General features: G+C 46.7%; 1 protein-coding gene across 3 annotated transcripts in view; it reads left to right on the top strand.

Moving 5' to 3' along the window:
* The first annotated feature begins 3,736 nt into the window (after positions 1-3,736).
* Positions 3,737-16,428, top strand: part of MAP3K10 (mitogen-activated protein kinase kinase kinase 10) — a 93,107-nt gene continuing 80,415 nt past the window's right edge. The window contains exon 1 of one of the 3 annotated variants that reach the window (XM_077285551.1): positions 3,737-3,855. Coding sequence is in view for 1 of the 3 variants with exons in the window: in XM_077285554.1 (XP_077141669.1) it covers positions 3,852-3,855 (4 nt within the window). In the remaining 2 variants the exon portion in view is untranslated. The remainder of the gene's footprint in view (positions 3,856-16,428) is intronic. The other 2 variants (XM_077285554.1, XM_077285549.1) reach the window with 2 other exon arrangements.

Here is a 16,428-nt window from a genome sequence, read left to right on the forward strand (position 1 = left end):
TTTATTAGACTCTTAATCCACCTGAAGACCCTTGTCACCTGAAACAAAGTTAAAAAAACAAACAACAATATTCCATACCTTCCGTTGTTCTGTCCCACGTTGTAAATCCATCTGAAAGGATTAACTAATTTTACAAGCAGAAGCCTGTTAATGCAGCCACCTGCCTGTAAAAACTTGGGAATGAATGGATTGCATGGGGAATGACCTGTAGTTACCTTCAGTCGCGGTGATGCGCCCTCTGCTGGATGTCCTCATGAACTGGAGCCTGGGAAAAGTTCCCACGCTCGAGTTCATATGAGGACATCCAGCAGAGGACGCCTCACCGCAACTCAAGGTAACTACAGGACATTCCCCTGCATTTCATTCATTCCCCGGGGTTTTACACACAGGAGCACAATTGCATTAGCAAAGCCAGGGCCAGCCCGAACGTATAAGCGAACTAGGCGGCCGCCTAGGGCGCCGACCCTAAGGGGGCGCCAGAGAAAAAATTGTAAAAAATCTTTTCAAATGGCAAAAGGTGTATGCAGCGGAGCTGAATGTGTATGAGGTGTATGGAGCGCAGCCGTGTGTGTATGAGGTGTACGGAGCGGAGCCGTGTGTGTATGAGGTGTACGGAGCGGAGCCGTGTGTATGAGGTGTACGGAGCGGAGTCGTGTGTGTATGAGGTGTATGGAGCGGAGCTAAATGTGTATGCAGCGCCCCAGAGTCCTGGTCGTTGCAGTACTGTGGCTCCGCCGCTAAGGGGGGCTATGGTACGTCTGATGGCACTGAAGGAGTTCACCTGACCAGGTATCACAGACACCAATACATTTCACAGTCTGGCCTCCAGGGGGAGCTAAGGGTACTATTCATTAGGCCACTCCTCACAGTCTGGTAAAACTGGGGGTTAGGCAGGAAGTTAGAGGGAAAGCTGACTGGGTTGGAACCAGGCAACACCTTGTGGCAGAGGGTGTTGTGGGGGAAGATTCGGTAGGGTCCCTGTCAGGTTTGGGACCCTGACCGAGGCCTGGCAACGAGAAAGAACGTCACGGGACCGTGCCTGCTGAGATAGCGGCGGTGCCCTAAGAAAGGACCAGAAGCGAGATATATTGTGCTGAGTGAGAAACGAGATCAAAGCAAGAAGGAGAATACCAGTAGGAGTCGTGCTGTAAGACCGAGGCAACATCCTACTGAGGTGCACAGCTGGCGGCCGGAACGCCGAGGAAGTATTTCTATATATAGCTTCAGGCAATACTTCAAACCAACGGCAGGACAGTCAGTCATAGGCAGGCTGTCTCACCTAAATCACCTAAGAAGACATAGGGGGCAACCTGTGGAGAGGGGCGACTCTAGGGTCCCGGAAGAGCTCCGAGCCTACCCGTCATACGGGTGCGTCCCAACCATAACACCGGGAGGGATGGAGGATTAGCAGAACATCATCTAATCGAGTTGTGAGGGAACACGAGAAACAGACACAACAGTTGTGGGGACTATCCCGTGAGCACAGCAGGGGAGGACCACAACACATAGCGCTAGCAGGAAGGCACAGATTTACACCTGCAAGGAGAACTCTGGAGGTGCCATTGGACCGGCCGGACTTGCGCAGCCTGGTGAACCGTATTCCGGACTGAGGACCCAGAGACCTTCAGTAAAGAGGTAAAGAGACTGCAACCTGGTGTCCTCGTTATTTACTGCACCGCACCACCACCACCATCCACATCTATTACTGTACGCCCCTCAGCAGGGTCACGGACCGGGTCTAGCCACCGTGACAACCCCAGAGCAGAGACTCAGAGGCCCGGTACCGGGTACCCCTCGGCCCTGCGGCAGTGGGGGCGCTACATGTACGAGGTGTACGGAGCGGAGCCGCGTGTGTACGAGGTGTATGGAGCGGAGCGTGTGTGTACGGAGCGCAGCCGCGTGTGTAGGAGTAGCTATGTGTGGCCATTATACGGTACGAAGTATCATGTACGGCCAATATACAGTATGGAGCATCATGTGTGGTCATTGTACAGTATGGAGCATCATGTGTGGCCATTATACAGTATGGAGCATCATGTGTGGCCATTATACAGTATGGAGCATCATGTGTGGCCATTATACAGTATGGAGCACTGTGTGGCCATATTTTTTGTTTATAATTATTCTTTATGAAACAGTGTGATCAGCAGTGCTAAATGGGTGTGGTCAGAGGCGTGTCCCTCTTTCCCATCTTCAAAAGTTGGGAGGTATGTTAAAAGTAGTAGGGGCGCAACAAAATAGTTTTGCCTAGGGCGCCGTAACCTCTCGGGCCGGCCCTGAGCAAAGCTCCTGGGTGTAAAATGATTTAACCCCTTCAGATGGATTTACTTCGTGTGACTTGACCTGAGCGACGAAAGGTATGAGATATTGTTGATTTTTTATTTTTCCTTTTTTACAGAACGGGGGTCTTCAGGTGGATTAAGAGGGTAATAAAATATTACAACAACCTGTGTCTTTATTTCATTCAAGGACTTTGTAATAATGTGTGTGTGTGTGTTTTCTTAACCACTTCATACTATTGGATTAATAATGGATAGGTGACATAATTGACGCCTCTCCATTATTAATCTGGCTTAATGTCACCTTACAATAGCAAGGTGGCATTAACCCTTCATTACCCCATATCCCACCGCTACAGGGAGTGGGAAGAGAGTGGCCAAGTGCCAGAATAGGCGCATCTTCCAGATGTGCCTTTTCTGGGGTGGCTGGGGGCAGATGTTTTTAGCCACGGGGGGGCCAATAACCATGGACCCTCTCCTGGCTATTAATATCTGCCGTCAGTCACTGGCTTTACCACTCTGGCGGAGAAAATTGCGCGGGAGCCCACGCCAATTTTTTCCGCCATTTAACCCTTAATTTTACAAGCTACAGCGCCCAAATTTTGCACATATACACTACTAACATTAGTAGTGTGGAATATGCAAAAAAAAAAGGGATATGAGATGGTTTACTGTATGTAAACCATGTCTCATATCATGTCGGGTTTGGGAAGGAGAAATGAAAAGCCGGCAATTGAATTACCGGCTGTTCTATAGAACACCGCTGCGTATTTCTCGCAAGTCACACTGCTGGTCCGTGTGGAATCCGTATTTTTCTTGCCCCCATAGACTTTCATTGGCGATTTTTTTTGCGCAATACGGTGACAAACGCAGCATGCTGCGATTTTGTACGGCCGTACAAGACCGTATAATACGGCTGATAGGAGCTGGGCCATAGAGAATCATTGGGCCGTGTGTTATGCGTATTTTACGGATGTATTTTCTGCGCTCATACGTCCGTAAAACTCGCCAGTGTGACGCCGGCCTAAGCCAAAACCAGGAGTGGAAAAGTCATTTCCAGCGGGCATATGGGACTGGCACAGAGGGGGCACCAGTGTTAGACCCTGAAGGTGGCACACACATTGCAGCCTCCTTGGCTCTCATACACACTCGGCGCCCTATGCTATATAACTGGAGCACCAGGTAACACTGCTCCTTTAATTTGCCCATCAAAATGTCAATTTATTTCAGACAGGTGCAGACTTCATATGGAGCTCCATGTCATCACTCCATCAGTGGTGCCCACTAGTGAATGACATGCAGTCACAGAACTAATTCCACAGTCACTGGGATGCCAGAGATTACTTCTGCCCAGATACATGGCGTCTATGTGTTGCCATAGTTACAGCCTGAGCAATTAGCTACTAAAGTGTCAGCGTCGCCATGACAACGACGACACCCACGCACCGCACGTAAGTCACACACTTGCTGCAGATAGGCTGACCACGCCCACCGATTCTACTCACTTGACACCGCCCCACATTTTTTCAAAGCCAGTCACGTTTCCTTGCGTCTCCTTGACTCCGCCCACTCATGAGTAAGTGAGTTTTAACATATTTTTTTCTTAAATAAACTTTATTGTTCGCAAACACATGTTGACATTTGGTGTGCAGCGCCACCTGGTGGCAGTTTTCTATAACACGAGCTGAGATCCCTGGGAAGAAGTGAGGATCTTTTAGTAGCTATATGGAGAGTGGGGGACTTCTGCCTTCCTGTGGGGGCTGCAGAACTTCTTTTTTGGGATATTTTGACATTTAATAAGACATTCTCGTACCTGTAGTACCATATCATGTGGCATTTGCAGGTCAAACTCGTTCATTTGAGTGAATGGGTCCATACAAATAAAAAAACGGGTGCCATTGGTGTCACCCAGGTACCATCCGCTTTTTTACTGTTTATCCCCTTCACGCCAGTTTTCATTTTCCTGCTTCCGTTTTTTCGTCCCCTTTGAATAGCCCCTTTTCATTTTTCCGTCCCCGCAGCGTTGAGGGTTTGTATTTTGTGGGACGAGACGTAGTTTTGAAAGAAACCATTCACTCTACTATACAATCTACTGAAAAACTGGGAAAAAAACTAAATTACAAGAGCAAAAAAAGTAAAAAAAATCTGAAAAAAAACTTTCATTTTGCCATTTTCTGAGAAGACGTAAATGTTTTTATTTTTGATCATTAGGGCCTGTCGAGCCCCCAGATGACGCTTTAATTTATAACAATTTGTGGTGCATATGACATTTTGATCACTTTTTATTGCTTTTTTTTTTTTTTTTTAAAGGTCCGGTAACCGAAAAACCACAATTTTAGAGTTTGCATTTTTTATTTTCTTTTACCTTGTACCTTATGGGTTAATTATATATATTTGATAGATCAGATTTTTCCGGACTCGGTGACGCCAATTATGTTTTTTTTTTATTTTCACAATATAACAGTCTGTGGAGATAATGTTGGACTTTACAGGAGGAATAAGATGGCGGTGACAGGGGCCTTATCTAACAATGACTAAGACCAGCACTCCTGATTATGGCTTAGAAATACTGATGTAAAATACTCAATGTAGGCTGTACTATTACTATTACTAGCCTATGTAAAATTGTCTGTTTTCATTTAAAAAAAAAACATTTTTTCATCCAAATGGTATTTTTTCATTATGAAAATAATCCTAATTTAAAATCTCTTTGTTAATAATTGCAATAAAACCATAAAAAAGCCAAATGGAATACTGATGGAGCCCTCATGATGGTTTTTTTTTTTACGCACCCATTGAGTTTAATCCGTTTAATAGATCTAGTGCACGTTGCTATGTTTTATACACTGACCATTGGTCCACGTGTAAGTTGCTCTCATGAGCTATTCCACCATCCACATGCATCAGTCCATTTGCTGGCAGTTTTTCATCCTTTTATCGTTTCCCATCCTTCAACTAACTTGATGGTCGTGTGTCTTTTTCAGCCATACTAAGACTATGTGCACACAGAGTCTTATTGTTGTGTCTTTGGTGCAAAAATTGACCAGAAACCAAAAGGGCCCAATTCATCAAAGCTTTCCCGACAGAATTCAGGTGTAAAAGCTTTCATGCCAGTTTCTCCCAGCTCCGACAAAATAGGTGGGACGGGTGCTTGTGTGTTGGGGGACGGGGAGACGCCTCTGGTTGTCTAATTCATGACGAGCTGTAAGAAGATGGAAATTCTGTCCACGTTCCCCCTTGAAGACGTGTATAGTTGCAATGTATTTTATGTGCAATGTGTTTAGTGATGTGTGATATTAGTCATAGAGTAGTGCGCTGCCCAGCATTAGGTAGTTAACAGGGAGAGACAGAGTTAATGTTTAGGACTAGCCCAGAGAGGGAGGGGATAAAGTGAAGGGACAGAGGTAGTTTTCTGTTAGGGAGTGAAATGGGGCGTTACAAGTACTTGTCGTTCCTGATGAAGACGTCTTTTGCACTTTTAAACGCGTAGAATAATCCACTATCCATTTGACAATCTGGGATATACAGTACAGACGAAAAGTTTGGACACACCTTCTCATTTAAAGATTTTTCTGTATTTTCATGACTACCACCTTTTGCTTTGATGACTGCTTTGCACACTCTTGGCATTCTCTTGATGAGCTTCAAGATGTAATCACCGGGAATGGTCTTCCAACAATCTTGAAGGAGTTCCCAGAGATGCTTAGCTCTTGTTGGCCCTTTTGCCTTCACTCCACGGTCCAGCTCACCCCAAACCATCTCGATTGAGTTCAGGTCTGGTGACTGTGGAGGCCAGGTCCTCTGGCGTAGCACCCCATCACTCTCCTTCTTGGTCAAATAGCCCTTACACAGCCTGGAGGTGTATTTTGGGTCATTGTCCTGTTGAAAAATAAATGATGGTCCAACTAAACGCAAACCAGATGGAATAGCATGCCGCTGCAAGATGCTGTGGTAGCCATGCTGGTTCAGTACGCCTTCAATTTTGAATACATCCCCAACAGTGTCACCAGCAAAGCACCCCCACACCATCACACCTCCTCCTCCATGCTTCACGGTGGGAGCCAGGCATGTAGAGTCCATCCGTTCACCTTTTCTGCGTCGCACAAAGACACGGTGGTTGGAACCAAAGATCTCAAATTTGGACTCATCAGACCAAAGCACAGATTTCCACTGGTCCAATGTCCATTCCTTATGTTCTTTAGCCCAAACAAGTCTCTTCTGCTTGTTGCCTGTCCTTAGCAGTGGTTTCCTAGCAGCTATTTTACCATTAAGGCCTGCTGCACAAAGTCTCCTCTTAACAGTTGTTGTAGAGATGTGTCTGCTGCTAGAACTCTGTGTGGCATTGACCTGGTCTCTAATCTGAGCTGCTGTTAACCTGCAATTTCTGAGGCTGGTGACTCGGATAAACTTATCCTCAGAAGCAGAGGTGACTCTTGGTCTTCCTTTCCTGGGGCGGTCCTCATGTGAGCCAGTTTCTTTGTAGCGCTTGATGGTTTTTGCCACTGCACTTGGGGACACTTTGAAAGTTTTCCCAATTTTTCGGACTGATTGACCTTCATTTCTTAAAGTAATGATGGCCACTCGTTTTTCCTTACTTAGTTGCTTTTTTCTTGCCATAATACAAATTCTAACAGTCTATTCAATAGGACTATCGGCTGTGTATCCACCAGACTTCTGCACAAACTGATGGTCCCAACCCCATTTATAAGGCAAGAAATCCCACTTATTAAACCTGACAGGGCACACCTGTGAAGTGAAAACCATTCCCAGTGACAACCTCTTGAAGCTCATCAAGAGAATGCCAAGAGTGTGCAAAGCAGTCATCAAAGCAAAATGTGGCTACTTTGAAGAACCTAGAATATAAGACATATTTTCAGTTGTTTCACACTTTTTTGTTAAGTATATAATTCCACATGTGTTAATTCATAGTTTTGATGCCTCCAGTGTGAATGTACAATTTTCATAGTCATGAAAATACAGAAAAATCTTTAAATGAGAAGGTGTGTCCAAACTTTTGGTCTGTACTGTATGTCTCATCATTGATCAGCAAGTGCGGAAATCATCCACAAACCTCTCCTTCCTTTCCTGGATATACGCTAATCTGTCAGGACTAGTCCAGTGGGGCGTTTCTTCCCTGGACTAGTCCTGCCTCAGGTCTCCTAATAACTCCTCCCTAGGCTTGATTGACAGCCTGCATAATTGTGCTATCATAAGGAGTATTGTATGCAGACTGTCAATCCAGCCCAGGGATGTCTGCCCCAATAATAAGTTTTGCTAAATGTTGTGGGTCCCAGAGATAAGACCCCCACAATCCATATAAAGATAGGTTATCAATGTTTTAGGCTAGGACATAAAGGGGTCTGCCATGAATGACATTTATCACTTGTCCACAGGATAAGGTACCGTCACACTAAACGATATCGCTAGCGATCCGTGACGTTGCAGCGTCCTGGATAGCGATATCGTTGAGTATGACACGCAGCAGCGATCAGGATCCTGCTGTGATATCGCTGGTCGTTGATTAAAGTTCAGAACTTTATTTGGTCGTCAGATCGCCGTGTATCGTTGTGTTTGACAGCAAAAGCAACGATACCAGCGATGTTTTACAATGGTAACCAGGGTAAATATCGGGTTACTAAGCGCAGGGCCGCGCTTAGTAACCCCATGTTTACCCTGGCTACCAGTGTAAAATGTAAAAAAACAAACAGTACATACTCACCCTCTGATGTCCGTCACGTCCCTCGCCTTCCGCTTCCTGCACTGACTGAGCGCTGGCCGTAAAGTGAAAGCACAGCACAGCGGTGACGTCACCACTCTGCTGTTAGGGCCGGCACTCAGTCAGTGCAGGAAGCGGACGCCGGGGGACGGGAAGGTGAGTATGTACTGTTTGTTTTTTTACATTTTACACTGGTAACCAGGGTAAACATCGAGTTACTAAGCGCAGCCCTGCGCTTAGCAACCCGATGTTTACCCTGGTTACCCAGGGACCTCGGCATCGTTGGTCGCTGGAGAGCGGTCTGTGTGACAGCTCTCCAGCGACCAAACAGCGATGCTGCAGCGATCGGCATCGTTGTCTGTATCGCTGCAGGGTCGCTTAGTGTGACGGTACCTTGGTGATAAATGACTTATCATGGGGGCCCCACTGCTGAGAAGCCTGCAAATCACCAGATTGTGGACCCTAGTACTTTCTTCCTGCTAGGAGGAATGGTGACTCTTGACCACATTCTAGTGCTCATCCATGTAATACTGACTACAGCGAGGAGAAATGGGGGTCCCTATTCTAGAGCATATCCATGAAGCTCCATCCTATCCTAACCAAAGCAATACGAAATAGGGCCTCGGGACCCCCGTCATAATTCACAGCTAAGCCCCTCCATTCAGTTCCAACCACAGCGAGGAGGAACAGGGGCTTAAAACTCCTCTTATACTGCAAGATCGCGCCATTTTAATCAATCATGACTGCCGCACGTAGAAACTGAAGCATAAAACCCCTATTTTAATGATTTTTGGGGTCCATCTGTGGGATACCGAGGAATTAGACATTTATTAATTATCTCTAGAATCGTTGATAAATGTAAATGTTTCCCAGCTGAGAATTTGTGTGTCAGATCCACAGGTAGCACAAAGCCTTTTACTGTCCCGACCTTCGTGCTGCTGTTCTCGGTGAGGTCCTTCAAAGGACATTGTTTCTCCATACTGTAGCATTCGCTATCTTGACATGTGACCCATTTCTCATGAATAAAACACATTGGGCTCCATTTTCCCTTTTGTACCTCTCCTGTAACATAAGAAAGCAGAAAAGATCAAGTCTCAGTGGGAAGATTCTGTTTTGTATCAGCGAAATAAATTCAGCCTCTGTTATTGGGTCAGGGGCCAGGGGTATCTCCCCCGTAATGTGATTTACAATAGGGCCGATCCATAGCCAAATCAGGGGATTAGCTAGAAAAGGTGACACAGGTCGCACAAAGAATCACAGTGCCACATGCAAAGTAACGGGATCAGCAAGTGCAAAAAGTTGAAACCAGATGGATTTTTTTGCAACTAGTTCCAACTTTTCAATGCACTATCGCTGACATCTATGGTACGCTTGTCCAGAGATACAAAGTGATTCCAGCAAAATGTAATACAAACAATAGTTTATTAAAGTATATTCAAATTAAACATAAAGATAAAATAATAATAATTATAGAAAACAGGGAGGGAATAAACCTCACCCCCCCAGAAGAAGCGTCATGCGAAACGGCATAGGGGTTGGGGACGTGCGGCTGTCCTGGTCTTAACCTTTGGATCCCTTCTTAAACCTTAAAGCTCCAGATGATGTAATTCTTTTCCCTTATCCTCACAAATGTTATACTTTTGATATTTCAGAAAATAACACCGTTGAATGTGAGTTGCTGTGATCTATCTCAAATTGGATTTCCTTATTTGCACTAATTTTGCACTTATTTGCAATTGTTGACCCAGCCTTAATGTGTACCTCCACCCTTTGGAGGTTTATTCCCATCCCTATGCCGTTTCGCATGACGCTTCTTCTGGGGGCATAAGGTTTATTCCGACCCTGTTTTCTATAATTACTATTATTTTTATCTTTATGTTTAATTTTAATATACTTTAATAAACTATTGTTTTTATTAAATTTTGCTGGAATCACTTTGTATCTCTGGACATAGATGTCAGAGATAGTCCATTTAATCATGTTTTGAGTGTCTAGCATTTCATTGTTCTTGGACGCCCATTTTTTTGAACTAGTTCCAACTTTTGCAACTTTTTTTGTTGCGGTGTTTTGCGAATCGCTTTGTGACCCCATTCTATGGCATCATGTTGCAATGTAATAGCACCATAGAGCGATCTTTGGCTGCACGACCGGCACAACTCGCCATATAGTCCCTGTAACGCTTCCCGTGGCTCAAAAATGACTGACGTGTTCCCTTTCAAGATTTTTTTCCACCATAAGCATTGATGGAACTATGGATAGATTTATTAACTAGGTTTGATTATTATATCGAAACACTACGACCCCCCAGGCTGAAATGCTCTCCAATATAAAGTATTCTTAGCCGCCACCTGCCCCCTTTCTATTTCTCCGCAGATGGTCCGCAGTCTTTCAGTGCCAGGCATCCTTCCTTTCCGACTGTCTCCAGCCTGCACATATAATGTACTATGTGATTAGACAGAAGCCCAACACTATAATTTTCGGCAGAATATAGCGCGTTGCAGTGTCAGATTGGTAAGAAAGCTGCATGATAAGACAAGTCTGCGGAGCTGCGATCACTCACTGTACAGGCGGGAGGCAGGGGATAGAAGAGGGCTGGAAATTCTGCCGGATCAGAATAACTCATTGCTTATTGAGTCGAGAAAAAACGGAAGTTATGTGAGACAATAATAAGTCCATTTTAGGGTTCATCCATCTAGGGGTCCATTCACACTTTGATTTTTTTTTCTGCAAAATAACAGTATAGCATTCATATGCATCTCTTTATGGAGCATATCCTGTTCTGGATATGAAAATGAAAAGCGTTTTTTTGCCGACTTTTTTAATGACAGCCCTTATAATGACCTATTAGGATATCATCTTCATAAAAGGGGTAACTCATGAGCCCCTCATTAGAGGGGAGGCAGAGCAGCACTAAAACATACTGATCTTTAGTTCTTCCAGATACATTCTGTCCCTGTATTATATGGCCACCAATAAAATATATAAAATATGTTCGAGTCCCCGCGGCTGCATGTCTCCCGGCTCTTCGACAGCCGCAATACATACAGGGTTATCTAACATACAGGAATCCCTGCATGTGTTGCAGCTGTCGAACAGCGGGGAGACATGCAGCCGCATTGACTCGAACATATTATTCAGCGTGCCAAAGACACTCGGTTACCACCTGAGCATGCTCAGATAACACCTTATCAGAGCACAGGAAGCGAAAAAAGCTTTGAAAAGTTAAATTATTTTGCACAAATGTGAGTTTGTGTAAAAAATTGTGACTTTTGGCGTGTTTACGCTATTCTTGCCCCAGATCCGATTAATTGGGCAGAACGGGGACCAGTGGTGGTGAGTCCTGCTCGTCAAATTCACGATGAGCGCTGGAGTTCGCTACACTACAAATCTTACTCCAGCAGGGACTGGAGTAAGATTTGTGGTGTGGCGCACATAGAGGTGCACATCACTACGCACTGAATCAAGAGCGCCTTCTCCAAAATGCCCCTCATCAAAACCTGTGAGAGAGTTGCCTAGCTTGATGAATCACCGCCATAGTCTCTCGTCTGTCCACCTTTCCTGGCATGTCTGAGCTCGGATCTCCAGTGGTTTATAAGCACACTGCCAGTCAACACTTCAGGCCCTGTCACACCTTATGACCAGTGGAATAACTAGAGTCCTATGGGCCCCGATGCAAAATGTGAACCTGGGCCCCCACTAGCATGTTGGTCAGATGCACGGGCTCCTGTAATAATGACCCCCATACTGAAATAATGGTCCCCATACTGTAATAATGTCCACAGTCCTGGCACTCCTCTCCACAACACATGAATAACAAAAATACAATTCTTCTCACCCCTACTTGCTCCCATGCAGTGTCCTCTTCCATAGCCGGTGTGGGGGGGGGGGGCAGGCTCTGTCACATTCCGTCAATGTCAGCTGCCGACCTATGATTGGCCAGTGCAGTGTATTGTGGTGCAGGGAGCCAGTGGCTCTCTGCACCGCAATACATTTCAGCTGAACGTTTGTCCGATGATGCTCAGTCAGCTGAAAACAGAAATTGGCTCTAGCGGGTCCACTGACCCCACAGGCCTGGTTGCAGGCACAACCTCCGTGACTGCGATCGTTATGCCCCTGCTTAGGACCACTTCCCCCGTTCTCTCCGTGTGGCTCACTCCCAGACTAGTATGTGCGACTACACTCCACATCAGTCACTCTCCGCACTCCAGGCAGACAGTCTTTTACATGCAAGACAGTCACAGAAGCGATCTCCCCTCTGTAACCTGGTGCAGCACCCACTCCCCTCTGTAACCTAGTGCAGCACCCACTCCCCTCTGTAACCTAGTGCAGCACCCAGATCAAGATGTTTTCAGTGCATTTCTGATAGCCACTACTACAACAGTAACAGCACCTTTTGGAAATATACTTATTTCTCCCGCTGTATACGTATATTTGCACGTTCATAGCCTTGAACAGGCAAATCACATCTGAAATACGGATGAGAATAGAACATGCTGCAATTTTATACAATTTTTTTTTTTTTTCTTTCCCACGGACTCTTAGCCGTGTGAAAATATTGTAATCTAAACAGATCTGTTGATTAACATTGATCAGTGTGATATGTGATTTTAACACGGACAGCACACGTAGGCACATATATAGTGCACTAGTCTGGATGAGCCCTAATAGTAGATACTAAGGGGTTTGAATTGTCCTGGCCCCAGTGTTGCTCAACATTTTTTATAAATAATCTAGATAAGGGAACTGAAGGTAAACTGATCAAATTTGCAGACGATGCAAAACTAGGAGAGATAGCTAAGGGTACTGTCTCACAGTGGCACTTTTGTCGCTACGACGGTACGATCCGTGACGTTCCAGCGATATCCATACGATATCGCTGTGTCTGACACGCAGCAGCGATCAGGGACCCTGCTGAGAATCGTACGTCGTAGCAGATCGTTTCGAACTTTCTTTCGTCGCTGGATCTCTCGCTGTCATCGCTGGATCGTTGTGTGTGACAGCGATCCAGCGATGCGTTCGCATGTAACCAGGGTAAACATCGGGTTACTAAGCGCAGGGCCGCGCTTAGTAACCCGATGTTTACCGTGGTTACCAGCGTAAAAGTAAAAAAAAACAAACAGTACATACTTACATTCCAGTGTCTGTCCCCCGGCGTTCTGCTTCTCTGCACTGTGAGCGCCGGCCGGCCGGAAAGCGAGCACAGCGGTGACGTCACTGCTGTGCTTTCCGGCTGGCGCAGACACAGTGGAGAGAAGCAGAACGCCGGGGGACAGACACCGGAATGTAAGTTGGAGCGCCCCCCACACCGCCGCAGGGCCGAGGGGTACCCGGAGCCGGGCCTCTAGGTCTCAGTCCTGGGGTTGTCACGGTGGCTAGACCCGGTCCGTGGCCCTGTCCGTCAGTGGGGGGTCGTCCGGTGAAGTAGGTGCTGTTAACGGTGGTGTAGCGGTGCAGTTGTGGGGTGCAGGTCGCGGTAAATAACGAGGACACCAGGTTGCAGTCTCTTTACCTCTTTACTGGAGATCTCTTGGTCCTCAGTCCGGAATCTGGCCCACCAGGCTGCGCAAGTCCGGCCGGTCCAATGGCACCTCCAGAGTTCTCCTCACAGGTGGAAATCAGTGCCTTCCTTCTTAGCGCTGTGTGTTGTAGTCCTTCCCTGCTGTGCTCACGGAAAGTACCCCACAACTGTTGTGTCTGTTTCTTAAGTTCCCTCACAACTCGATTAGATGTTCCTCTCTTATTCCGTCCCTCCCTGGTATTCAGGTTGGAACGGCACCCGTTTGTCAGGTAGGCCTGGAGTTCTTCCGGGACCCTAGAGACGCCCCTCTCCCGCAATTGCCCCCCAAGACTTCATAGGTGATATGTGGTAGACAGCCCGCCTGAGACTGACTGTCCTGCCGCTGTTTGGAGTATGGCTTAAAGCTGTATATTATTCCACTCCCTCGGCGTTCCGGCCACCGGTAATGCGCCTCAGCAAGGTGCTGCCTCTTTCAACAAAACCCCTGCTGGTATTCTCCGTCTGCTTGATCTCGTTTCTCACTCAGCACAATCTATCTCGCTTCTAGTCCTTTCTTGGGCACCGCCGCTATGCTGAGCAGGCACGGTCCCGTTACGTTCTTTCCAATGCCAAGCCTCTGCCAGGGTCCCACCCCTGGCAGAGACCCTACTGTCTCTTCCTCCACAACACCCTCTCTCACTAGGTGTTGCTTCGTTCAATCCAGTCAGCGTTCTCTCTAACTTCCTGCCTGACCCCCAGTTTACCCACTATGGTGGGGAGTGGCCTAATGAATAGCACCCTTAGCTCCCCCCGGAGGCCCAGCTGTGAAACATATTGGTGTCTGTGATACCTGATTGGAGGAACTCCTTCAGTGCCATCGAACGCACCATGGCTCCCCTTAGTGGCGGAGCCACAGTACTGCAACGACCAGGACTCTGGGGCGCTGCATAAGTATGTACGGTTTGTTTTTTTTAACTTTTACGCTGGTAACCACGGTAAACATCGGGTTACTAAGCGCGGACCTGCGCTTAGTAACCCGATGTTTACCCTGGTTACCCGGGGCCTTCGGCATCGTTGGTCGCTGGAGAGCTGACTGTGTGACAGCTCCCCAGCGACCACACAACCACTTACCAACGATCACGGCCAGGTCGTATCGCTGGTCGTGATCGTTGGTAAATCGTATAGTGTGACAGTACCCTTACACTAGAGACAACAGAAAGGATTCAGAAGGATCTAGATAAGCTTCAACAATGGGCAGCGACTAATAGACTGGTATTTAACAGGGAGAAATGCAAGATTCTACATCTGGGCAAGAAAAATGAAAATTACATCTATAGAATGGGAGGAATAGGGCTAACTAACAGCAAGTGTGACAGACTTGGGTATTCTAATAGATAACAGACTGTACAAGAGTCAACAGTGTGATGCAGCATCAAAAAAGGCAAACAGTTCTAGGATGTATTAAGAGAAGCATAGAGTCCAGATCACGTGAAGTAATTATCCCCCTCTACTCCTCCTTGGTCAGGCCTCATCTGGAATACAGTGTCCAGTTCTAGGCACCACATTTAAAAAAAAGACATTGAAAACCTGGAGGAAGTTAGGAGAAGAGCTACCAGGATGGTGAGCGGACTGAAACGTATGGCCTACGAGGAACAGTTAAAGGTTAAAGGATCTGGAAATGTTTAGCTTGCAAAAAAGTAGGCTAAGAGGAAACTTAATAGATGTCTACAAATATCTGAAGGGCTGTCACAGTGTAGAAGAATCATCATTATTCTCATTTGCACATGGAAACACGAGAAGCAATGGGTTGAAACTAAAAGGGAGAAGATACAGATTGGATATTAGAAAAAGCTTTTTGACAGTGAGGGTGATCAATGGGTGGAACAGGCTGCCACGAGAGGTGGTGAGTTCTCCTTCAATGGAAGTTTTCAAACAGAGGCTGGACAGACATCTGTCTGAGATGGTTTAGTGAATCCTGCATTGAGCAGGGGGTTGGACACAATGACCCTGGAGGTCCCTTCCAACTCTACCATTCCATGATTATATGATTCTATGAACTCCTGCTTGCTACACAGGCCCTCTGCAACCGACACTGGATGCACGGAAACCTGTGTCAGTCCCACTCTGTCCAGCCTCTCTCAATGTCAACTCCTAAACATCTGTAAGATTAAATGGGTTCCCTGGTGAAAACAAGTTACCACCTATTCACATAATAAGTGCTCGGACCTGCACCAATCTGCAGAATGCGGAACGTTTATCCCCATCAAGCATAAGCTGGGCTTCATAGGAGACCATATTATTAGTTACCGTATATACTCGAGTATAAGCCGAGATTTTCAGCCCACTTTTTTGGGCTGAAAGTGACCCTCTCGGCTTATACTCGAGTCAGTGTCGGTGTGGGGTCGGCGGGTGAGGGGGAGCTGTGATATGCTCACCTGTTCCTGGCGCGGTCCCTGCATGTCCGATGGTCTCCGGGCAGCTCTTCCTGTGTTCAGCGGTCACGTGGTACCGCTCATTACAGTAATGAATATTCACGCATATTCATTACTGTAATGAGCAGTACGTGACCGCTGAACATAGAAAGATGCCACCGGCTCCCGGAGACCATCTGACAGTGAGACGCTGCCAGGGGACCGCGCCGGGAGCTGGTGAGTATATCAGGGGAGGGGGAGCATTGCGCGATAGTCACCTTCCACGTTCCATCGCTGCGTGCTGCTCTGTCTTCCGTCCTCTGGCTGTGACTGTACAGGTCAGAGGGCGCGATGACGTGATTAGTGTGCGCGCCGCCCTCTGCCTGAACAGTCAGTGCAGATGGAAGACAGAGCAGCGCGCAGCGATGGAACGTGGAAGGCAGGGCCGGACTGGGACTAAAATTCAGCCCTGGCATTTGAAGTCACACAGGCCCACTTGTCGCATGGTGACTGTATATCATCTTT

Source organism: Ranitomeya variabilis, chromosome 2, assembly GCF_051348905.1.
Source record: "Ranitomeya variabilis isolate aRanVar5 chromosome 2, aRanVar5.hap1, whole genome shotgun sequence".
NCBI classification, from domain to species: Eukaryota; Metazoa; Chordata; class Amphibia; order Anura; family Dendrobatidae; genus Ranitomeya; species Ranitomeya variabilis.